This window comes from Bipolaris victoriae, assembly GCF_000527765.1.
Source record: "Bipolaris victoriae FI3 unplaced genomic scaffold scaffold_97, whole genome shotgun sequence".
NCBI lineage: Eukaryota > Fungi > Ascomycota > Dothideomycetes > Pleosporales > Pleosporaceae > Bipolaris > Bipolaris victoriae.
This window is the reverse complement of record NW_014575295.1, coordinates 90149-110513: the sequence shown is the minus strand read 5'-3', so window position 1 is coordinate 110513 and position 20365 is coordinate 90149. Positions and strand designations below refer to the sequence as shown.

General features: G+C 52.7%; 11 protein-coding genes across 11 annotated transcripts; 5 read left to right on the top strand and 6 right to left on the bottom strand.

Moving 5' to 3' along the window:
* Positions 1 to 286: 286 nt before the first annotated feature.
* COCVIDRAFT_108951 (hypothetical protein) lies at positions 287 to 436 on the bottom strand (the record flags this gene model as incomplete). Its single annotated transcript, XM_014697500.1, has 1 exon — positions 287 to 436. One exon carries the CDS (start codon positions 434 to 436, stop codon positions 287 to 289), a length of 150 nt encoding a protein of 49 aa, XP_014552986.1.
* Positions 437 to 1014: 578 nt separating this feature from the next.
* COCVIDRAFT_108937 (hypothetical protein) lies at positions 1015 to 2791 on the bottom strand (the record flags this gene model as incomplete). Its single annotated transcript, XM_014697499.1, has 2 exons — positions 1015 to 2342; positions 2392 to 2791. 2 exons carry the CDS (start codon positions 2789 to 2791, stop codon positions 1015 to 1017), a joined length of 1728 nt encoding a protein of 575 aa, XP_014552985.1.
* A 1382-nt stretch (positions 2792 to 4173) lies between these two features.
* Positions 4174 to 6750, top strand: COCVIDRAFT_29759 (hypothetical protein; the record flags this gene model as incomplete). Its single annotated transcript, XM_014697498.1, has 2 exons — positions 4174 to 4190; positions 4278 to 6750. The coding sequence occupies 2 exons, from the start codon at positions 4174 to 4176 to the stop codon at positions 6748 to 6750; spliced, it is 2490 nt and encodes an 829-aa protein (XP_014552984.1).
* Positions 6751 to 7097: 347 nt separating this feature from the next.
* COCVIDRAFT_29758 (hypothetical protein) lies at positions 7098 to 7641 on the bottom strand (the record flags this gene model as incomplete). Its single annotated transcript, XM_014697497.1, has 4 exons — positions 7098 to 7130; positions 7185 to 7279; positions 7349 to 7567; positions 7632 to 7641. The coding sequence occupies 4 exons, from the start codon at positions 7639 to 7641 to the stop codon at positions 7098 to 7100; spliced, it is 357 nt and encodes a 118-aa protein (XP_014552983.1).
* A 524-nt stretch (positions 7642 to 8165) lies between these two features.
* Positions 8166 to 8849, top strand: COCVIDRAFT_19077 (hypothetical protein; the record flags this gene model as incomplete). The annotated part of the gene is made up of 3 exons (XM_014697463.1): positions 8166 to 8183; positions 8245 to 8443; positions 8509 to 8849. The coding sequence occupies 3 exons, from the start codon at positions 8166 to 8168 to the stop codon at positions 8847 to 8849; spliced, it is 558 nt and encodes a 185-aa protein (XP_014552949.1).
* A 349-nt stretch (positions 8850 to 9198) lies between these two features.
* COCVIDRAFT_29756 (hypothetical protein) lies at positions 9199 to 9509 on the bottom strand (the record flags this gene model as incomplete). Its single annotated transcript, XM_014697496.1, has 2 exons — positions 9199 to 9210; positions 9267 to 9509. The coding sequence occupies 2 exons, from the start codon at positions 9507 to 9509 to the stop codon at positions 9199 to 9201; spliced, it is 255 nt and encodes an 84-aa protein (XP_014552982.1).
* Positions 9510 to 9753: 244 nt separating this feature from the next.
* Positions 9754 to 10314, top strand: COCVIDRAFT_108918 (hypothetical protein; the record flags this gene model as incomplete). The annotated part of the gene is made up of 1 exon (XM_014697495.1): positions 9754 to 10314. The coding sequence occupies one exon, from the start codon at positions 9754 to 9756 to the stop codon at positions 10312 to 10314; it is 561 nt and encodes a 186-aa protein (XP_014552981.1).
* A 1216-nt stretch (positions 10315 to 11530) lies between these two features.
* Positions 11531 to 13168, top strand: COCVIDRAFT_19075 (hypothetical protein; the record flags this gene model as incomplete). The annotated part of the gene is made up of 3 exons (XM_014697462.1): positions 11531 to 11834; positions 11918 to 12944; positions 13039 to 13168. The coding sequence occupies 3 exons, from the start codon at positions 11531 to 11533 to the stop codon at positions 13166 to 13168; spliced, it is 1461 nt and encodes a 486-aa protein (XP_014552948.1).
* A 217-nt stretch (positions 13169 to 13385) lies between these two features.
* On the bottom strand, positions 13386 to 16081 carry COCVIDRAFT_108959 (hypothetical protein; the record flags this gene model as incomplete). The annotated part of the gene is made up of 3 exons (XM_014697494.1): positions 13386 to 15283; positions 15331 to 15662; positions 15708 to 16081. 3 exons carry the CDS (start codon positions 16079 to 16081, stop codon positions 13386 to 13388), a joined length of 2604 nt encoding a protein of 867 aa, XP_014552980.1.
* Positions 16082 to 16651: 570 nt separating this feature from the next.
* Positions 16652 to 18342, top strand: COCVIDRAFT_19073 (hypothetical protein; the record flags this gene model as incomplete). Its single annotated transcript, XM_014697461.1, has 2 exons — positions 16652 to 17932; positions 17992 to 18342. The coding sequence occupies 2 exons, from the start codon at positions 16652 to 16654 to the stop codon at positions 18340 to 18342; spliced, it is 1632 nt and encodes a 543-aa protein (XP_014552947.1).
* A 417-nt stretch (positions 18343 to 18759) lies between these two features.
* COCVIDRAFT_19072 (hypothetical protein) lies at positions 18760 to 20050 on the bottom strand (the record flags this gene model as incomplete). The annotated part of the gene is made up of 3 exons (XM_014697460.1): positions 18760 to 18899; positions 18959 to 19930; positions 20011 to 20050. 3 exons carry the CDS (start codon positions 20048 to 20050, stop codon positions 18760 to 18762), a joined length of 1152 nt encoding a protein of 383 aa, XP_014552946.1.
* Positions 20051 to 20365: the final 315 nt, after the last annotated feature.

Genomic DNA, 20365 nt, shown 5'->3' with positions numbered 1-20365 from the left:
CCCCCACTGCTTACCGCGATCACCTTTTTCCGCGCGTCGTCGCACCGCAACCTACACATACCTGTCTCCCGAAAATCTACCCGGATTTCCCTCTTTTTTTTCTTTCTCGCGGCCCGATGTCTTGCCCTTGCCGATTTTCTTTTTTTAAAAAAAAAAACAGGGGAGGAAGAAGAAGAAGATCGAAACGGGTATGCATTGCGTTTGCTGGGTATGGGATATCGGTGTCGGGTAAGAGGGCGCGGGAGGGATAGTGTTAGGGCTGAGGGAGGGGAGGGATTTTTTGGGACTAGGTGGATTTGTCGTATGATGGATGGGTAGGCGAGGGGGGGAAAGGGTAAAGTTCGGGGTTTGTGATGAGGTGCAAGGGGATAAAAGATTTTTTTTTTGCTACGTAGGTAGTAAGGGGGAAAGGGAGTGTTGGGAGAGGCGTGAACATGGGGGGATGGGAAGGGCTAGATGCATGGTTGTCAGTTGCAAAAGGCCCCTAGGCGTATATTAGAGGATAAAGCATGTATGAAGGGATGATAAACTGCATTTGGATACATAGGATTTTTTTGGTCTTCTTTTTTACCATTTTGGGAATGTGTGGGGTTGTGCATGTCACGTGTGCACGTGTCATGACGATATAGAGGTATGGACCGTAAGTATGTAGGTAAAGGTAGATTGCAGCATGCGTTGCTTGTAAGTTGGGTAGCCGCCCCCATCGTCGGAAGATGCACCAGCTTACACAAGAGGTGGAAGTCTAGATGGCGGGGGGCGGTGCGTTGTGAGAGGTGGGGCTAAACGCGTGATTTATGTAATATTACACCGTCTTGGCGAGATACATACGTATGAAGCTCGAGACGAGAGATGATGAAAGAGCAAACAATGCAAGGGGAAGAAAGGATGGCGCTTAAGGTTCTTTATAATTTTGGTAGGAAAGGAAGGCTATGTAGTACAGTAATGCTTTACAGGGAAATAGGAGGCTGATCTAGGAACAAACAGAACGCTTAGATACAAGAAAAGAAAAATACGTTATGCTCGTAATAAATCTTCATCAACCTCCCAATTATCCCATGTAGGCTGGTCGAAACCATTTGGTCGCGAGCTGCGCAGGAATCCGTTCCAGTAGCCTTCAATGTTGACTACGGGTCGAATAGTCCTGACATTGGCGTTGAAACCCCTGCTAAAGCACTCCTGCATATGTCGGTCCTCAAACAGCTCTGGGTGTGTTCTTCTCATAGTCTTGAGGGCCCGCTTGCCAACCTCATCTACTGAATCGTAGTGACGTAGCTCGAAGAACTCCTTGTCGTGTTGCTTCTTGAGCTCGGCCATTGTGCGATCGTCGTAAAGACCAAGCTGAAGCAGGAATATGTCGTATTGGCATAGAGAAGTGAGACCAAGGTAGCTCCCACCAGATTTGGCCCGCCTGTAGAGCCCGACTAGGGCAGCGATGGTGCCCATGCAGCCTGTGCCATAGTCACTCATGGGGAACGGCGGTACGACAGGCTCGTTCAGCCCCATTGCTTGACCTTGTGCCCAGGCTACGCCGGTAACACAGTCTGCAATCTGTTGCCAACCTGGACGTGATGACCATGGTCCAACGTGGCCAAAGCAGTCCTCGGCAATATATACTATGCCCTTGCCACGCTTCTTCGCCAACTCGACCATTTTTTGTGGTCCATATCCAAGACGATTCAAGCTGCCAGGGCGATAGCCATCAAGAACAATATCTACAGATTGTAGAAGCTCTTCAAAGGTCTGTCGATCATTCGGATCCTTCAAGTTCAAGTCGGTCGTATGTTTTCCAATGTTGGCATCCACCTGGAAGAAAGGCACATCGGACAGGTTCGGCGATGTGACTTTAATAACTTCAGCACCATACTCGGCAAGACCACGGCCCATTGCCGGGCCGGCAATGATTCGGCAAAGCTCAAGAACACGGATGCCAGAGAGGATCTGCGGCTTTGGTGCATGTGAAGATCGGAAGGGTAGTGGGGTTGGTGGTGTGTCGGTTTCCAGAGGTTCTACTTTCCAGGGTGGCTCCTGCATCAGTGCTTGACCGTGTTCAGTAGTTCGGAAGTCATCCCATTTTAGGCAGGTCACACCAGCTTGTTTGATCGCCCGATTCTTTTCTTCAAGCTCTTCTACCGTAAATTGTCGGACGCGATCCTCAATTACTTTGATGCACTCGTGATAATCGGTCAAGTCAGGTCGGAAGCCTTCCAGACCAACCATGTTCAGTGCTTTGGTTGCCTCGAGGGAGCCATGCAGGTGAAAGTACTCTCCCGGTCTCTTGGTCTCATAGAGATTTGCAGACAACCTGCGGTAGAGAATAGACTGGGCTTGGAGAAGGTCCGTGTCTGTCTTGGTCAGGTGACTAATATGAGCGTCTAGATTGTCAATGCTTACTTTTCAGTAACTTTTTGACCTTGGGATTCGACTTGTCAAGGCCTCCTACAGTGGTGAGGTAGGTGGAGAAGAGAAAAGCTGTTGCTCTTTCAAGATCGACTGCAATGTGGCGATCTTTTTGATCATTGTGAAGATCAGCTATAGCAGAGGCAACGCCTGCCTCGACAGCCTTGAGGGCCGAGATTGCTTCCGTCTGCTTCAATGGGCTTGGAAAGTAGGGTGATCCTGTGTTGGCGGTCGAGAACTTGACATTGGTAATATGCTGCAGTGACTCTTGAGGGAGGTTGTCTTTGGCCTTTGCTAGAAGTTGGTCCAGGGCTGTTCTTGTACCCAACAGCAAAGCGTTTGGTTGGGTGGACTGATTGTTTTGGTCCTGTTCTGTTCCTAGAAAGGGTGCCATGGTGATAATGATGGTATCCAGATGTGTACTCTGGCAGGCCGAGTGACGGCAGCGGCGGCTTAAGAGCAAGCCATGGGAGCCGTTGACGGGCGGACCGAGACGCCAAGATTGGTAACGGCAGAGCCGTTGAAAGAAGTGTCTGGCTGCATGTCGAGGCTGGTCCTAGTAAGCCATTGTGGCGATGAGCGTGGTCTACCAACCACGGCATGCATGTGGACGGCATGATGCCGAAGGCGGACTGGCCCAGCATGTAGGAACACGGTTTCTGTGACGATCGGCAGACGTTGCTGCGCTACCCGACTTCCGGAAAGGTGCTGGCCCAAGCTTTGCGTGATGCTTAGGGACGACCCCATGGGCATTGCACCCATAAACCATCCGCAGGACCGTCTCTGTCGTCCCGTCATCGCCGGCTCGCGCGCCAGTCGCTCGACTCGAAACTGTGGGACCCCTTTTGCGTCGCCGTTGCATTCGGCGGTGGGGGGTGCGAGCGAGTCCCGGGGTGCTCTCCTTACCGTTCTCACCTCGAGCGAGTGCATCTTCCGATCACACTTCATCGTTCCGTCGCGTCGGCAATGTCCCCATCAGCATTGAGCACTCAACGCCGCTGCACGTGACGAACCACCGACCTCAGCCGAGGCGCATACGTACATAGCCTTTACAGGATGACGCGCCCAAAGGTTCCACCAGGTCCGTTTCGCATGTGTCGGTGTGGCTGCCGTAGTGGTGCTAACACGGTATTGCATAGATCAGCGGCAGCGCACTGCACAGGCATGCGAGAGCTGCAAGCGCAGAAAACAAAAGGCGAGTTGTGCGCTTTCATCCCACTCTAGGACGGCTGCTTCACAGAGAGGGCTCATCTTGCGTGTTGCCACTCCTCGGCGCTGAACCGTGGTGTACCCGCCTCATGGCATGCCACCCAACGGTTTGATTTGGCCACGCTCAAACACAGCGGAGCCGGATATTTGTACGAGCAGGCTCGGGACATGTCATTAGCCTGTGCAATGCTCCGGGGGCATGCACGCAAGAATAGCCCTTTTGGTGCACATGTCTAACGTAGACGTCCTAGTCTAGTCCTGCCCCTCCATCATTACAGCACCTCCGTCAAGCCCTCCAATCAACAGGACCAAAGCTAACCATCCAAAAGTGTAACGGCCTCCAACCTTGCAACACTTGTGACAAGGTAAGCCTTCAACCTATCCACGCATCAATGTGCTAAAATTGGTCAGCGCAAATTCACATGCATATACACGGACCGAGACCCAAACTCTCCAAGCGAAGACAGGCCACCCGCGAAGAAGCGCGTAGTTGAAACTACTAGCAACGCCCCAAGCCCCGTGTATGTACTTACATTTCTCTCAATCAGGCGGCTGTACTTGTCAAACATGCGTGGTATCTGCATGTACACAAGAGTGATCCATGAGGGATATTCTTGACGTACATTTTGATTCGGTTCATCTTAATACTAACCCGTCTCTCTCACTTGTAGTATAAATGGTAATTCGTCGGCAAACACACCCACCAATGGGCAGGCCCAGCCCTCACCACTGTCCCTGCACCGACGGACATCTACCGCTCCCCAACAGCCATCCCTCGTGTCCCGTGCAGTGAGCTCGAATCAGGAGGCTTCTTATCCATCCCCTGCTGCGAACTCTGCTGCTGTACCTCAACCGCCAGCGAATCATGGCAGTGACGGCAGCAGACCGACAGTGTCACAGGACACCACCTCGCATGATGGTGGAGATGATGTCGCTGAGTTCCCGAGTCAGAGTAGGATGCTACAGGACCCTACTGGTCGGGTACTGTATATCGGTGATGCAGCTACCTTATCTTTCCTCCAGCTCCTTCGGATGATGGTTGAGACGGTAGCCGGACCTTCTCCATTCACTACCGACCCTCGTCGACATAAGATAGTAGAGGGTCAGTACTCGCTTCCACTTGGATACCAGCATACCCATCTCCTACCCGACGAGCAGACGGCCCGGGTTCTGGTAGAGGCCTTCTTCATCAACACCCATGGGCTATTGCAAGTCTTTAACCGTGACTCCTTCTTCAAAAGCTTGGAACAATGCTATTCGGATCCGCTCTCGGTGAGTTCGTCATGGCTATGCTTGCTCTATCTGGTGTTTGCCATTGGTTTGACAATGGCAACGCCGCTGTCTGGTAGTCCAGAAGCTCTCATCATTGACAAGTTACGGAGCGAGCATCTTGACCGAGCAGAAGCATTCTACCTGAACGCTAAGAACCTCAACGATCCTATGACTGGGCTAGAGGATCAGGACTTTTGGTCTGTTCAAGCTTTGCTACTCATGTCAGTCTACATGTTGGCCAAGACAAAGCGGAATACTGCTTTCGCCCTGCTTGGCATGGCGGCACGATCCGCTCTTGCACTGGGTCTCCACAGAGAAGAGACCATGGTGATATTCAGCCCAGAAGAGCAGGTTCAGCGGAAGGATCTATGGCGATCCATTTTTGTTATCGACCGTCTGCTATCATGCTCCTTGGGTCGTCCAACTGCTATATCTGAGGACGACTGCTCGGGTGACACGCTCCAGCCTTCTGACGGTGACTACAACCAGTCCTGGGGCTTTACTCCAAAGACAGTGTACGACTACGACGAAACAGGGCCCGCAGCACTGGAAGCTGCTGTGCGAAGCTGCAAGGTAATTGGTATCATCTTACGCAAGGTCTACCAAAGACGCAAAATCAGCACTCGGCTTGCACAGGAGATTTCTGATATTTGCAAGAAATGGCCACGGGCATTGACACCCATTCTACAGTGGCGACAGGCTGCAACTGCATCGCCCAGTCAGGGTGTAGCTATTCTGCACGTCAATCTGTTTTATTGTCACTCCATCATTCTGCTGACTCGACCGTTCCTGCTGTACATTCTCAACAAGGAGACACAGCGTCAGGTAGATCAGCCAGGAAACAGGGGGCCTCGACCCTTTGTTCGTATGGAACGGTTCAGCGAGGCGTGTGTGATTGCCTCTGTGCACACTATCCTTCTGGTCCAAAACGCTTTTGATGCGGGCTACTTGTCCCGTCGTAACCCTGCCGTCATTTACTTCCTTTTCGCAGCTACACTTGTTATCCTCGCCAGCGACTTTGCCGGTCTCTACCAAATCGATGCAACTGAGAACTGCGTGACCAACGCCATCAACGTCATGAATTACTGCGCCGAAAGCGATCAACAGGCCGTTAGGCTTGTGTACATTCTCAGTTCCTTCAGAGATGTAGTCACACAACAGCGTCTACGGCGAAAAGACAGTCTCACAAGCAACTCGACGCTACCGAGCATAGCATCACAGCTGTACGGCGTACAGGTACCGCAGCAGCAGCAAGCACAACAGCAGCAGCCGACCCCGAATGTAACTGGTCTAGTCCAACCAACAAATCCCCTGGACGGCACACCCCGACTCCACCAAGTTCCCATACACATCTACCCCGGCCTACACACCACACCCCTCAACGACCGACCGCTCCTCAAGCAAGTACCAGGCCAAGTCCAAACACCACCGCAACCCCAAGTCATGAACTTGCCCGTCCAACCCACAGTCCCCGTCTCAATCGCTGCCCAAACGCAGGAAAACACACTCAACCCACCTGAACCGGAATTCTCAGTTCATCTATCCCCAATCCACAGACCACCCTCACTCGACATGGCCACGCCTTCTGCATCGCTACCTTTGGGGGCGCCCTCGCTATCCACGATGCTCGATCTCTCGGCACTGGAAGCCACGCGGGTACCTAGTCTGCATAGTGAAGAGAGTGGGCTGGACGAGCAGATTGATTTTGATACGCTGTGGGCGTGGCCGAGTAACACGCCTGCGACGGGGAGTCCCAAGGGGACTGGTGGTGGCAGTGGTGCAAGGGACAAGGTGCAGGGGATCAGTGATAGTGTTGTGCCAATGTTTGGGATAATTGGGAGAGAGGGGACGACGATGCAGAAGAATTTGTAGGTGAGGATGATGGGGATGGAAATGGAAATGGTGCTAGTGCGCTAGGTTTGGAGCATGTACGCTATAATGTCGTATTTTTCTTTTCTTTTTTCAACATGTTCTTTTTTGGCCTTAGATCAATTTTATTCAGGTGGCTATTGGCGAGCTTGCGCCATGATTTGAAGATCCTTTTTGCCAATCTGTGATGCTTCTGAATGGAATTCCAGACCAACGAATCGGACTGCGTCACAGCTGCGGAAAGATGGTGTACTTTTTTGCACTTGTAGAAATTCAACCGGGGTATACCAAAATATTGACTGCTCCTAAACTCCTCAAATGTATGCGTGTGTGCTGGAAATGGCGATAGTCTACTCCCGCCACTCTTTGGCGCATTGGGTGCACTGTTTGAAAATTAGCAAGAGGTTCCTTCCTACCTCGGTGCAAGCACAACCCACCTTGTAGAAAGCTGTCATGGGCTCGTCGGCACTGCGAATCTGCAGCTGGTACCAGTAGGCCTCGTGGTTTCTGCACTTTTCATTTGGACATTGTACTATTTCTCAGTGTTAGGGCCGTATTCTTGCCAGGATAGGCATGTTGGAGACTAGACTTGGCCACATACCTTCGGTCTTGTCGACATTATCCCACGCGCCCTTTCCTCCGAGGATATCCTCGACCTCCTTCTTCTTCATATACTTGCGTTCATAGTAGCGCTTGTTGATGACAAAGTGGTAGGGGCAGGTGAGGCACTCGAAGCGGTTCTGGCCGACAAAGTCCTCGGTGGTAGGGTCGCCGGGCGGGACAGCAGAGACGCGCAGCATGTTGCTGCATGTTGGGCAGACTAGAGGGATTTTTATTAGCTGTGGCTGCAGCGCCAGCAAGCGGGGGCGTGTGCGACAACTTACAGAGCAGCATGGTGGTGGGCCGTGTGGTTGTGGCTGTTACATGTACATGGACATATATGTAGGCATACGTAGAGTCGTCGATGCATGCGTTTGCTCGAAAGATTATAGCGGGACCCTAGGGCGCTAGGGCCGAAAGGGGGAAAGTGCGGGGCGAGCCACCAGCCATAGCCTTGTGCGGTGGTGGCAGTGGTGGGCGGCGGCGGCGGCGCGGACTTGGGCTTGGGAGAGTGTCGGGCTGTCTCAGATTGCGAGCTTATGCAACTGGATCCGGGGAGAGGACAGGCAATGTCACTAATTCACTGACTACTGCCTCGACATCTTATCGCAGCCTTTTGGGCGCCGCCGTGAACAACAGCATCGCCCTCTTCACCGCCCTGGGGCCTGTCATCTTGTTTCCGTTAGCACTTCCGAAATACCCCGCCAAACAAGTCGACGAAACATTCGCGCGTGTGCCGTGTGCTTGTGTGCTGTGCCCGACCTGTCAGCCACCCGCCCTTGTCCAGTCACTGCAAGCATCCACGGGATTCCTTCACCATGGCTGACCACCACGACGTATGTACATGGCCGTCGCCCCAAAAGCCCCAAAAGGACCGCTGCTAAAACTTGCCTACAGGGAGCCTCTCCTCGAGAACTTGTTCTCGAAGCCTGCCGACGCAACAACACCGAGCTCCTCGAGGAAACACTGGCCGACCTGAATGCCGCTGCCAAAAAGTCGGACAAGAAGCCTGCCGACTATGTCGCAGACATACTGAACAACGCGCGCGATGGACTCGGCAACGGCTGCCTTCACATTGCTGCCACCTACGGAAGTTGTGAGTACCTCCAATCCTCCGGTCAGGCTGCCTCTCGGGACACCCACCCGCTAACGCCGCTACAGTCGAGGTCATTGACATGCTGCTCGACCAAGAAGGCCTCGAGATTGACGAAATCGACCGCATGGAACAGGACACGCCCCTCCACAAAGCCGTACGCTACGTCAACTCGCTCGAAAAAGACGTCTGGCCCCATGGTCAATCCATTGTCGCCATGCTCCTAGACGCAGGATGCGATCCCAGAATACGGAATAAGGCGAAGCTCAAGCCCGTCGAGCTGGTTGACCCACGAAACACGGAGCTGAAGAGCATGCTGCAAAAGGGCGAGTTTGCCATCCAGGCTGGTGGAGACATCGTCGAGGATGACGATGACGGCCATGCAGGCAGTGGAAGTGAGAGCGATTGAGGCAACAACATCACGACAAAACATGGGCTATGAACTATCATTTGGCCTCCGCTAACGAGGGTAGCCGGGCTATCTTCATTCGAGTCGAGGTGTCTGCATGCCTCTCACCATCACCACCATCACCACCAGCTCCCGGCGTTTGCTATGGATTTAAGCATGTCTATAGAATCAGCTAAGAGCCGTTCAAACAAGCACCACGTAGCCGGCTCATGGGCTCTACGTTGCCATATGACTACCATCCTTGCATGCATTCGTCGTGTCGGTACCAAGAGCAGCCTTTGCCCTTTTCTTTGTGTAGTGAAATGCTTTTGGTAGACTTCTTCACATTGCATCTGAATATAATCCTGCCTCAGTCTTGCTGCTATACCCCTGTTAGCATCTGCGCTTGAACAAATTCCTTTCCCATGCTCTACTCACCTCAGGCGGCGGTCCGACAGGCCTAACCATTCTCTCCAAAAGTTGTAGTCTGGTCTTCTCGCGCGGTTGTCCCAGTCCGATGCTCATGTACTGCAGAAGAGGCGGATGTCCGACGTAGCTCGACAGAGAGTCACGCGCAATGTTGGATGTCCATTCGTGTTTCGTAGTGTCTGCGCTGCCGATACCAATATACCGCGCTTGGAGCGCTTCGAGCTGTTGCTGTGCGCGGAGTTTGTCGGCCATGATTACGATATAGCGATGTTTGAAAAGTTGGATTGTGAAGTTCTTGGTTGGTAGGAATCGAGGTTGTAGTGACCGCGGAGGCGCGTGCAGGAAGTCAAGGCTTAGTCATGACGCTTCAACGTCTCTATCGCAACTGCGCTCATCATCATTCACTCCACTTCCACCATACCCGACGAGTCGCATAACATATCCTACCAGAATTCACGTGTCGCGAACCCACTGCGAACCAGAAAGTGCATACATCATGAGTAACGAAGACACAATAATGAGCAACGCGCCGCTCACACCACGCGACGAACCCGAACTCACTTCACCAATGGTCGACTTCTCTCCTTCAACCGTGCGCTACGACGAAGCCTTTGAAAATAGCCTCATGGACCTCATTCTAAACCCGCCATCCGCTCCCTCACCACGGAAGCCCTCCCAAGACATCCCTACAATCTCCGCATCACAACTACCCATACCGCTCTCCTCGCATCTCCGCACCCACAACTCCGCAGTACCCGGTCTATATCTCACCCACAAGAACGGATATTACACCGGTGGACCGGGACCCTCGCCGCATACGATCCAGGAGTTTGCAGATCGATTCATACGAGAGCACGGTATCGAGGATGCGGGGCAGTTGGAGAGGGTAGTGGAAGATGTGGTGAGGAGTAAGATGGAAGAGGTCAAGGAGCGCATGGAGAAGAGGAAGGAGGTTGTGGAGAAGAATAAGGCGGTGGAGAGGGAATTGGAGGATCTAAGGTTGCAACGGAGTGCTGAGTTGAGGGTTATGGAGAGGGTCAAGGGGAAGAAGCAATGAGATGGGGAATAAGAGGGGAGAGATGCATTTGCTTGGTTGTGAGATTTCAGGGAAAGACTGGAGGATGAGAATTTATGATACCCGACATTGCGATGTCACGATGAGGGAAAGAAGGCGTATTGTGGTTGGCTGCCACAGCCAGACTGTAACTCTAGATGCGTATGTGCATACGTTTTAGGTTTGTTTCACATAAATACATACAGCTTTGCTGTAGCCATTACGCTGAAATTGCCAACATTGTATTCATTCATACCACACATACGCTCTGCCCTACCATCAGCGAGAAAACACCCTCCCTACAGCGCAATATCACGTGCCACACTCACCCCCTCGCGCAACCCTTCAAAGCCACCTTCCCAATCTGCCCAAATACCGCGGCAAAACATCTTATTATCCACAGCACAACCTCAACCCCTAATTGCACAAAAATACTACACAAAAACCAAAGATCTACAAATCCATTACTCCCCAATCCAACACGGGACACGGGAAACCACCCGCCGCCCCCCAATCAAAAAGCTATGGCCACCATCGTCATAACCCCCCATTCCCTTTCGCCGCTCACCTCCCCTATCAGCTATACCTAGACAATCACCATATTTGCACGCTAAACAACCCAAACGCGAAATCTAAAACGCACCTCCCGCCTCATTTGACCCTGAGATATGCGCTGGTTATGCGTGGTAGTAGTGGGGATGTGTGACTCGTGACTCTTGTGACGATACAGAGGAGAACGTTGGGAGATAGAAAGGATGAATAAATAGAGTGTTTATTAGGAAGAAGATCTACGGTTTCAGATTAGCTGGATCGCTGCTGTTTTTTTCCTGATTTCATACTTTGATCTGCGTGTGAGAAATGGGGGTTGGGTTGGTCTGGTCTGGTCTGGTTGGGTGAGGCGGGGATTGTGGGGGAGGGGCACGCGATGGGCTCTTGTGTGTTTTGATGGACGAGTGCTCTTTCTCTTTTTTCTCTCTTCTCCTTTGCTCTCTCTCTCTCTTATTTTTTTTACAACTACGGTTCTTTTCTAACAGCGATATTTTTTTACTTGCCGAATGAGAGAGACGAGCGTATATACCTACTTAACTATTGCTGCTGGCAATTTGGCATAGATACTTTACCCACCTTCGTCGCTTTTTTTCTTGATCTTGCGACGACGAGAGCTCTCGAGCACAACGTCCCTTCAATTCCGGGATTCCTTGCGCAGTCAGAGGGAAATATGTCGGAGCAGCTGGGGAATCTGGCGTGGAGTGGGTTTAAGTTTACATTTGGACTGGCGAGTCTGGCGCAAATCTATACGGCAGCGGTGTTCAAGAATGGGGCGCTGTGGGCAAGAGACAGCGCTGCCGAGAAGCGCGAATTGGCTGCTGCACAAGAGCGATTCTGGAGTCTGGATCGTGAGCCGCTGCCGGGGTTCAAACATAAGTTTTTCGACACGAGCAAGGGGGTGAGGATACATTATGTTGTACATGAGGGGGATCAGTCGGCGCAGAAGGTTAAGAATCTCGCGATTTTTGTACATGGTATGTGGATTGTATTTAGAGAGATCTCTGAATATCTTATGTAAAGAGACAGAAGGAGAGAAGCTAACTACACATACACTCAGGTTTCCCTGATTCCTACATCATATGGCGGCACCTGCTTCAATCCCCCTCGCTACAACAAGACACCATTCTTGTTGCCGTCGATCTCCCCGGCTACGGTGGCTCAGACACCCTTCCCACATACGGAGCAAACGACATGCTTGAAGCGATCAGTGAATTCATGATCAGCATACGAGAACAGTATCTACAAGAAGGCAGTAAAACTGTAGCTGTGACACACGACTGGGGCTCCATCATCGGCGCTCGTCTCGCAGCAGAAGCGCACGTCCTAGCAGATCACTGGATCATAACCGGTGGTATCATACCCGGACACCAAGCCTCCAATATCCATCACCGAATTCAGCTCGCAAAACAAATGCTACACACCTGGGTCTCCTCACCGCGCAACACACGCCTCCTTAAAAACGGACTCAATGCTCTCCGCCCTATCGCCAGCCAATTCAAACACTCCTTCTACATCTTCATCTTCCACCTCCCCCGCCCCTTCAGCACCGGTTTCGCTACTTTCGGAAACTACTGGTTCCTCCGCCTCCTCCACACACTGGGTAAACCCCATCAACTCTCGCCCAAACCCGCCAAACACAGCCCCAAACCCATAACATCCACACCAATGGATCCTGTCGAAGTCGCAGAAGCAATGGCCACTTCCACCGGTCCCAGCTCACAACAACTCCGTACCAAAACCCCCGAGGGAACTTCCTACCCGCCTTCCCTGCACCGGCGCCTCACAGACCGCGGCATGTCTGAGAAAATTAGGATATACCGCGAGAACCTGTTTTTCGGGCCTTGGGAAAAGAGTCTGGAAACGACGGCGGCGCTATACAATATCGCTTCGAATCCCATGCATTCATCAAGTTCAAATGCGGGTACGCTGGCGAATACGGCACCCAAGGGTGCGCTGAAAGCGCCTGCGACGCTCATGTTGGGACAGAAAGATTTGGCATTTGATCAGCGACTTGCGCTGGATGGTGCGAAAGAGTTTATGGTCAGAGGGAGCCAGGTTGTTGTTGTTAAGGGTGCGGGTCATTGGTACGTTTTATCCCTTATCTCACTGATTTCACACGTTTTTCTCAGACTGGGGAAGAAGAGAATGAGAAGGCTAATGTTCTTTTTTTTGATATAGGTTACAGCTTGAACATACGGGACGCCGGATTCTGGAAAAGACGTTGCAGTGGGCGCTGAGGAGTGATACAAAGACAAGTGTGATACCCTTTGATTCTATGAGCGATGTACGGGTTCTTGAGAGTTTGTAGGGGAAGAAGAAGGGAAAAGAGGGAGGAAGTATAGCTGAGCTGGCATATCAGTGATAGAGATTTTCGGAATGATATGGTGAGAAAGAATATCATTAATGACACCTGAATGAATAACGACACCCATCTCGCCAATAATTCCCCTTTTTTAAATTTCCCTACTATGCCAAGAAAATCCCATGTGCCAATCCCAACGAATAATATACAATTACATGTTTCCCTACTCCGTTTTAACCTCGCCATCAAGACGCAATTCCACCATTCCACTTGCTATATCCCGCTCGGGACGAATGGGCAAACGCGCAGGCGCCATACCAACCAGCGCCGCGCTCATCACCAACGTCGCGATGTGCGGCCTGGGTATTTCCTCCAACGACGTTTTACTATCTTTCGTCAAACTCGATGCCCTAGCCTGTCTCGAATAAAAAATGCGCGAACAAAGAAACGGGACGTGGGTATCTAGCCTAAAGAAACGAGGTCCATTGCTCTCGGCTTTTGATGCAGCACTGGCTGCGCGCTGTCTGTGTGTCTTTTGCGTGGCCTGCACTGCTTCACGGGGTTTCTTAGATACAGACAACGCCTTTTTGGATTGTGTTTGTGTTTTCTTCGGTGGGGGCGAGCGCGTGTTATCTGCCACGAAGGGGCTGACGGATGCGACGTCGAGATCCATGACGCAGGGCTGCCAGCTCTCGTTGAACTCGACAGGCTCGAAGGAGCCGCCTTTGTTGCGCATGAAGCTCTGTTCGATGACGCCGTTGCCGCGGAGGAGCGCGGGCTGAGATGCGCCATGGAAGTTGTGGAGATGCTGGAGAAAGGATTCCTCAGATGTGTAGAACTCTTGGTTGCATGAGCGGTAGCGATGTTGGTGCTGTGCGTGCTCCATGTGGAAGGTTCGATATCCTGCGCCGCATAAATGACAGTGGTGGCCCTTTGCTGAGGGGAATTCTGTTCCTAGAGGAGGGCTTGGGGTGTCGGCAGCGACGTCATCAAAACTTCGTAAAAATCGACAGCTCCAGACCCGGCAATGCGAGTGCTCAATCATTTCCTTGGCGTCCGTAAACACCTTTTGACAGTACCGGCAACGGAACGACTCATAGGGTGATGCCGAGTAAAGATTCTCCAAGTGGTTCTCCTTGCGTTCAGTCCACCAGACACCACGATCTACTTCACGCGCAATGAGATGCTCGGCAACATGCTCGCATCTCTCAGACCAGTCTTTTGACTTCTTGCCGCAGAACCCACAGTGGAGCATAGGGTCATCAATCTTCATAGGAGCACCGAAGCGACGCCACTTCATTGTAAGGTCTTTGCAGCCAAAGTTGTGGCCCTCAGCGGCTAGTAGTCGCGCCTGGCAGCCGACCCGTACTGATGGATGTTTGCTATTTCCAAAGTGTACATGATGCAGATGCTGGATGAAGTGATCGCGGCGATAAAAGGTCCGTTGTGATTCGGGCTTGCTGCGGCATTGCTGGTACCTGTGCCCAGCCAGGTGTGCATCGTCCGGACAGACTTGACCACAAAAAGGGCACACTTCAAGAACTGCGGCTGGCTTTGTGTCACAGCATATCCAGGTCGTGCGAAGTGCATGTACGGAGTCTTCATGGCGGACCCACTCATATTTTGTCTTGAACGCTCGAGGACAAAAGGTGCAGAAAAAGGGTAGATCTTTCTGTGGCTCGCCCGCACTGTTGACGCCGTTGATAGCTTGGCGAGGCGACTCTTTCCATGCCATGCGGCGTCGGCCGCGCCTCCGGTCTCGACCGAAAGATGAGATATTACTGCGACTGCCACTAGATGATACTGTATAGGTGGTCGGTGCAGTGCCTTCGGAGGAGGCGATTGAGGTGATAACAGAACCTCTACGGCCTTGTTTCGATCCCGACCATGTGTCGTCTTGGCAGCTTCCATTGACCGAGTGCTCATAGATTGCCGATTCTACTGCGGATAGCGCCAATCCTTCTTCTTGATAGGACTGAGCAAGGTACATGGCCAACGGTGGCTGTGGTGGTGACAGCGCACTGTCTGCTTGCCTATCCAAGCTTTCCAGACTATCTCTTGAAAGTCTTGGGTTGAATGAATGCTCACTAGGCCTGCCATTCTGCGCAGCAGGTTGCGGATCTATCTGAATAAGCATGTTTGATGTAACATATATCAATACTACACACCTTCACATTTCTTTCTTGCCCGGGTATTGTTGAACCAATTGCGAACTTTTTTGACGTCAAGATTGGCCTGGTGAGCAATGATATCCATTTCCCATGAGCAGGGATATGCATTGGTAGCGAACTCATCCTCGAGGATCTGTTTTGCCTCGATAGGAATGCGGCTTTGAGTGCCTTTGCGTTTCGCTGATGCAGGCTTCCGGTTGGCATTGGGGGTTTGCTGGATTGATGTAGTTGGACTGGCAGGCAATACTGCCACTTCAGGAGGAGGATTAGCCTGGATTGCAGACCGGCTGTCCCAGGATGCAGATTCGGGCTGGGATGTACTAGGTAGGCTATCATCATTGACACGATGGAGGTCTGGAGCATCAATTGATGACAAGGATGCGAAGGCGGGACCTGGATTTTCACCATGGACTGAGTCTCCAGCGAGCGTAGAGTCTAATGTGGGGTTCACATTCACAGGTGGTGACCATTCAGGAACTGAAAACAATGGCCACTGCTGACCAGCTTGACTAATCGAAGGGTCTTGGGGAGCAACATCCATGGGGTCATCCCAACGTTGCGTGGCATCCACGGAACGGGTCGCGGCTATTGGGACTGTAGCCCAGTCCATAGTCGTGACATTGGCGGCAGGTTGAAAGGGCAGATTCTGATCTTGGTGAGATGGCTTGGCTGCATGGAGCGCGGAATCGTGTTCAAGCGCAGCAAAGTCGAAAAACTCGTCCATCTTGTCCAGCGCGTTGCCACTCATCTTGACGCGTTGAGGCTGGCTGGAGACGATGGTCCAAGTGGGCACCGGCGGCTTATCCAGGTGATAGGCAATCAGACATTCGGGCGCCAGCAAGGTGCGAGCGAATAGAGCAGCAATTAAAAGGTGAGAGTCGCATGGCAGAAAGTGATTATGACGGAACGGGAGCCAGATGAAGGTTATGTGGTTGTGGCTGTGGCTGGCGACGGAGTGGAATGATGAACTGGGTGCGCGCGGATCCTCCAGGCAACCAGCGCTAGTCAACCGCGCCCTTGGGCGACAGTCGGTGGCATGTGAGCGCGATATTTATGACAGCGGAAGTATGGGCAACGGTGCTACATGGACAAAGGGTAGACGAGACCGTGGGTGGAGGTGATGCTCCAGGGCCCTGTTGCAATATGCGCCCGCCGAACTAACACGCATGTATCTTGGCATGTGCCCGCATCCCGGCCGGGAAGGCGCCACTACTCGATGGCGTTAGCGCCAATCGTTGCTCCACCGAAAAGTTCGTCCCACTCGAAAAGCTCGCGACACGAGCAACCTCACGCGCTGTGATCGCATTCCATCCACACAATGGCCGCCGAAGTCCAACTGCTGCAGCCCCTGAAGCTGCCAAAGGGCCCTACTACCCTCACGTCGGAGCAAAAATACTGGAACTCCTTCGCTTCGGAGCTCAGACTCGACCCTTCGCAGCATTCCTCGCCCGTAACACACATTTCAATACCGCCGCCCCAGCCCGCAAATGCGCTTTCGGCAACCCAGGATCTGTTTGCAGTGACGACTGGATCGCGCGTTCAAATCTTCTCCTCCAAGACCCGAAAAGTCGTCAAGACCATCTCGCGCTTCGGCGTCGACGACATTGCGCACTCGGGAAACATTCGCCGTGATGGCAGGATCCTGGTGGCGGGAGGAGACAGTGGTGTCATTCAGGCGTTTGATGTCAAGAGCAGGGCGATTCTGAAGACATGGAAGGAGCACAAGCAGCCTGTTTGGGTTACACAGTGGAATCCACAAGATTTGACTGGGCTGATGAGTTGTTCCGACGATCGCACAGTACGCTTGTGGGATCTGCCAAGCGAGAAGAGCACGATGAAGTTTGATGGCCATCAGGACTATGTGCGTAGCGGAACTTTTATGCCCGCGCAAAGTGGACTGCTCGTCTCTGGAAGTTACGACCAGACAGTTAGATTGTGGGATTCGCGAGTAGGCGGAAAAGCAGTCATGGTTTTCAAGCACGCAGCGCCTATTGAGACTGTTCTCCCCATGCCTTCTGGCACCGCCGTTCTCGCGGCGTCTGACAACACGATCAGCGTCCTGGACATTGTAGCGGCAAAGCCCATCCACATGCTGCGCAATCACCAGAAGACTGTCACAGCACTCTCTTTGGCAAACAATGGAGAGCGTCTGCTCTCTGGTGCGCTCGACGGGCACGTCAAGGTTTTCGAAACCACTGGCTGGAACGTCGTGGGTGGACTAAAGTACCCCTCACCCATCCTCTCGCTCAATGTCATCCCCAGCCAAAAGGAAGATCGCCATATCGCCGTGGGCATGCAATCTGGTCTCCTGTCAATCAAGACCCATCTTTCCGGCGAGCAAAAGGTCCAAGCGCGCGAAAGAGAAAAGGAGATGCAAGCCCTCATGGAAGGCAAAATCGAAGAGTATGACCGCAGCAAAAAGCGAAAGCGCGGAAAAGGTTGGGAAAAACGCATCAGAGGCAAAGACTTTACCGGCGAAAGCGCCGATATCGTCATCGAAGGCAATGCCCGCGGCAAAATCACAAACGGCCAGCCATGGGCGCATGCCCTGCGAAAGGGAATGTACGCACAAGCTCTAGATATGGCTCTTGAATCAAAGGTAAACTCCCCACTCTCCCTTCCCCCCTTTTTCATCATTGTTACTAATACATCACACAGCAAGGCAACGCCCGCATGGCCTCGATAACCCTCCTGACCGCCCTGCGCCACCGCTCCGCTCTCCGCATCGCCCTCAGCAACCGCGACTCACAGTCTCTCCAGCCCATCCTCCGCTGGTGCATCAAGAATATCTCAGACTACCGTATCACGCGCCTCACCACCGATGTCGCACTCGTCGTCCTCGACCTCTATGCCGATCAGCTGGGCAGGAGCGAGGAGGTGGATGATCTTGTTCTCGCGCTTATGCAGCGTGTTAAGGTTACAGTGGAGGCGAGTCAGGATGCATGGAAGGTTAGGGGCATGTTGGATATGCTTGTTAGTAGTGTGGGTGGGGTGGAGGCGGAAGCTTGAGGAGGAGCGTATCGATGCCTGTTTGGATTTGCATAGCGATGGCGTTCGTTCTTTTTTTCGACTGTAAGGGGTTTCTGTTGTTCTGCAATGCCGGCTTCTTTCTCTTGTTCATGTGGATGACAAAAAAAATGTGTAACAAGGTTGGATCTGGGTTGATATGTACGCATGTATGGATTGGACAGATGAATGAAGGGACGTGAAAAATGGAGATGCAGGGACTTTTGGATTCGGATTGTGCATGCGTATTTTTGTTTTATGGGACTTGAAGAAACATGCTTTGTACGTCTTCCCTTGTCATTCCAATCATGCTCGTGAGAGTGTGTTACAGTCAAGTTCGAGTGGTTTATTGTTACAAGCCGAGGTATTACTCCCCGACTAGATTTGTATACATGGGAAAAGTATCGATGGAAAAAAAATCTACCACAGGCAAAACTGGCGCTGAGAAGTAATTGGTCGATCGGGCAGAGCGACCCAGACTTTGCGGTTTTCGCGCTTCTTTTTGATTTCGTCTGAGATGCGCATGCGAGTTTTTTCTTCCTTGAGGAGGACGGAGAAGCCTGGTGTGGTGTGGTTAGCATCTTGTCCACGGACATTGTTGGTGAATATCAGAACATACTTGTTGTACGGTGCTTGAGCATATTAATAGCACCTCTAGCCCTGAACTCTGGGCTCTTCCAGCTCTCGCCGGGTCCTACCCACGCCTGATCAATGTAAATTTCACTGGGATCCCGGACGACCTTTTTGCGTCCGTCCTTCAGCTCAATTGTAGTGTCCTTGAAAAACGGGACTTTGGGTTTTGTGACTTCGATGCCAGAATCGTCGCTGGAGGTCTTGTAGTCCCAGGTGTCCTTCGGCTTCCCCGCATCCGTGGCTTCTCGTTGCTTATTCCAGCGCGAGACGGCGGCTGCCTCACCCGCTAGGCCCATGCCGTGGCCCACAATGGCTCTATTTTGGGCAATTTCGAGACCCTTTATTACGTCGCGAGCGATTCTCTTTTTTGAAAAGCGGAGCTGCACGAGGGCTTCTGAGACGGTCTTGCCGGCAATTTGGTTAACTACTTTTTGCAGCTTTTTCGTCGAGGTGGGCAGGTTGTGCGACTTGTAGAGCGATTGGCGTTCGGTGCGGAGCAGCTTTTGTGACTTTGTCATGCGACCGTGGCGCTTGACACCTGAGATGACGAGTTTGCGTTCGAGACGTTTGCGAGCGGTTTGGTCTGGGTCGATGTTCATGTTCATGAGTTCCCGCTCTTCTTGCTGCTTGGCCTGCTCCTGCCGCCGCCTGTACCGTGCCTGAAGCTTCTCTTTCTCAGTAGCACTGAGGTCGTCTCGCCATCCTGGAATCTCGCGCTCGGGGAGGAAGAGGGACGATGGGTGGTTTGAAAGGCCTCCAAAGCGGGGGGTAGGGCGCACTGATCGGCCGCCGTCTACTGCGCCGGATTCAAGCTCTTTCTTCCGCAGGTACTGGTCCAAGATGGGGTTGGTGAGGTCCTCGTCGTTCCCGCTCCCTCCAGAAGACGCATTGCGGCGGGAAATGCACGGGAGCGATGTGGAGGAGACCCAATGGGTCCGAGGGCGCAGTGCGGCGAGGGCTAGTCGTTGTCAGTTTACCCCCCATGGTGGTGACATTGGCACGCCAGGAAAGGGCTAAGGAAGCGGTGCAATGGCATACCTGACTGTGCCAGCCGCCGCGGCGGGACTCGAGCGCTCATGATGTGAAGGCCTGTGGCCGTTGAAGGTGCGGCGGGTGCGGAGGGCGGAGACTGAGGTTGACGGGAAATTCTGTGGTTGCGGCCAAAGGCTCCGCGCTTGCAGGGGGTGGAGAGTCTCGGCAGATGATCGCCATGAGCCAGACGCAAGGCGATCAAGCCCTCAGAAGCAATGTGTGCAGCTATCGAGTCGTCCCGCCCCCTTGCAGGAAGGCCATTGTCATTTACGAACAAGCTGCCGTGTAGACGCGAGCCTGGTGACGCGCAACACACCCGCCGCCATATGCGCAGCCTCCGCCATCGCCAGTTGACGTCTGG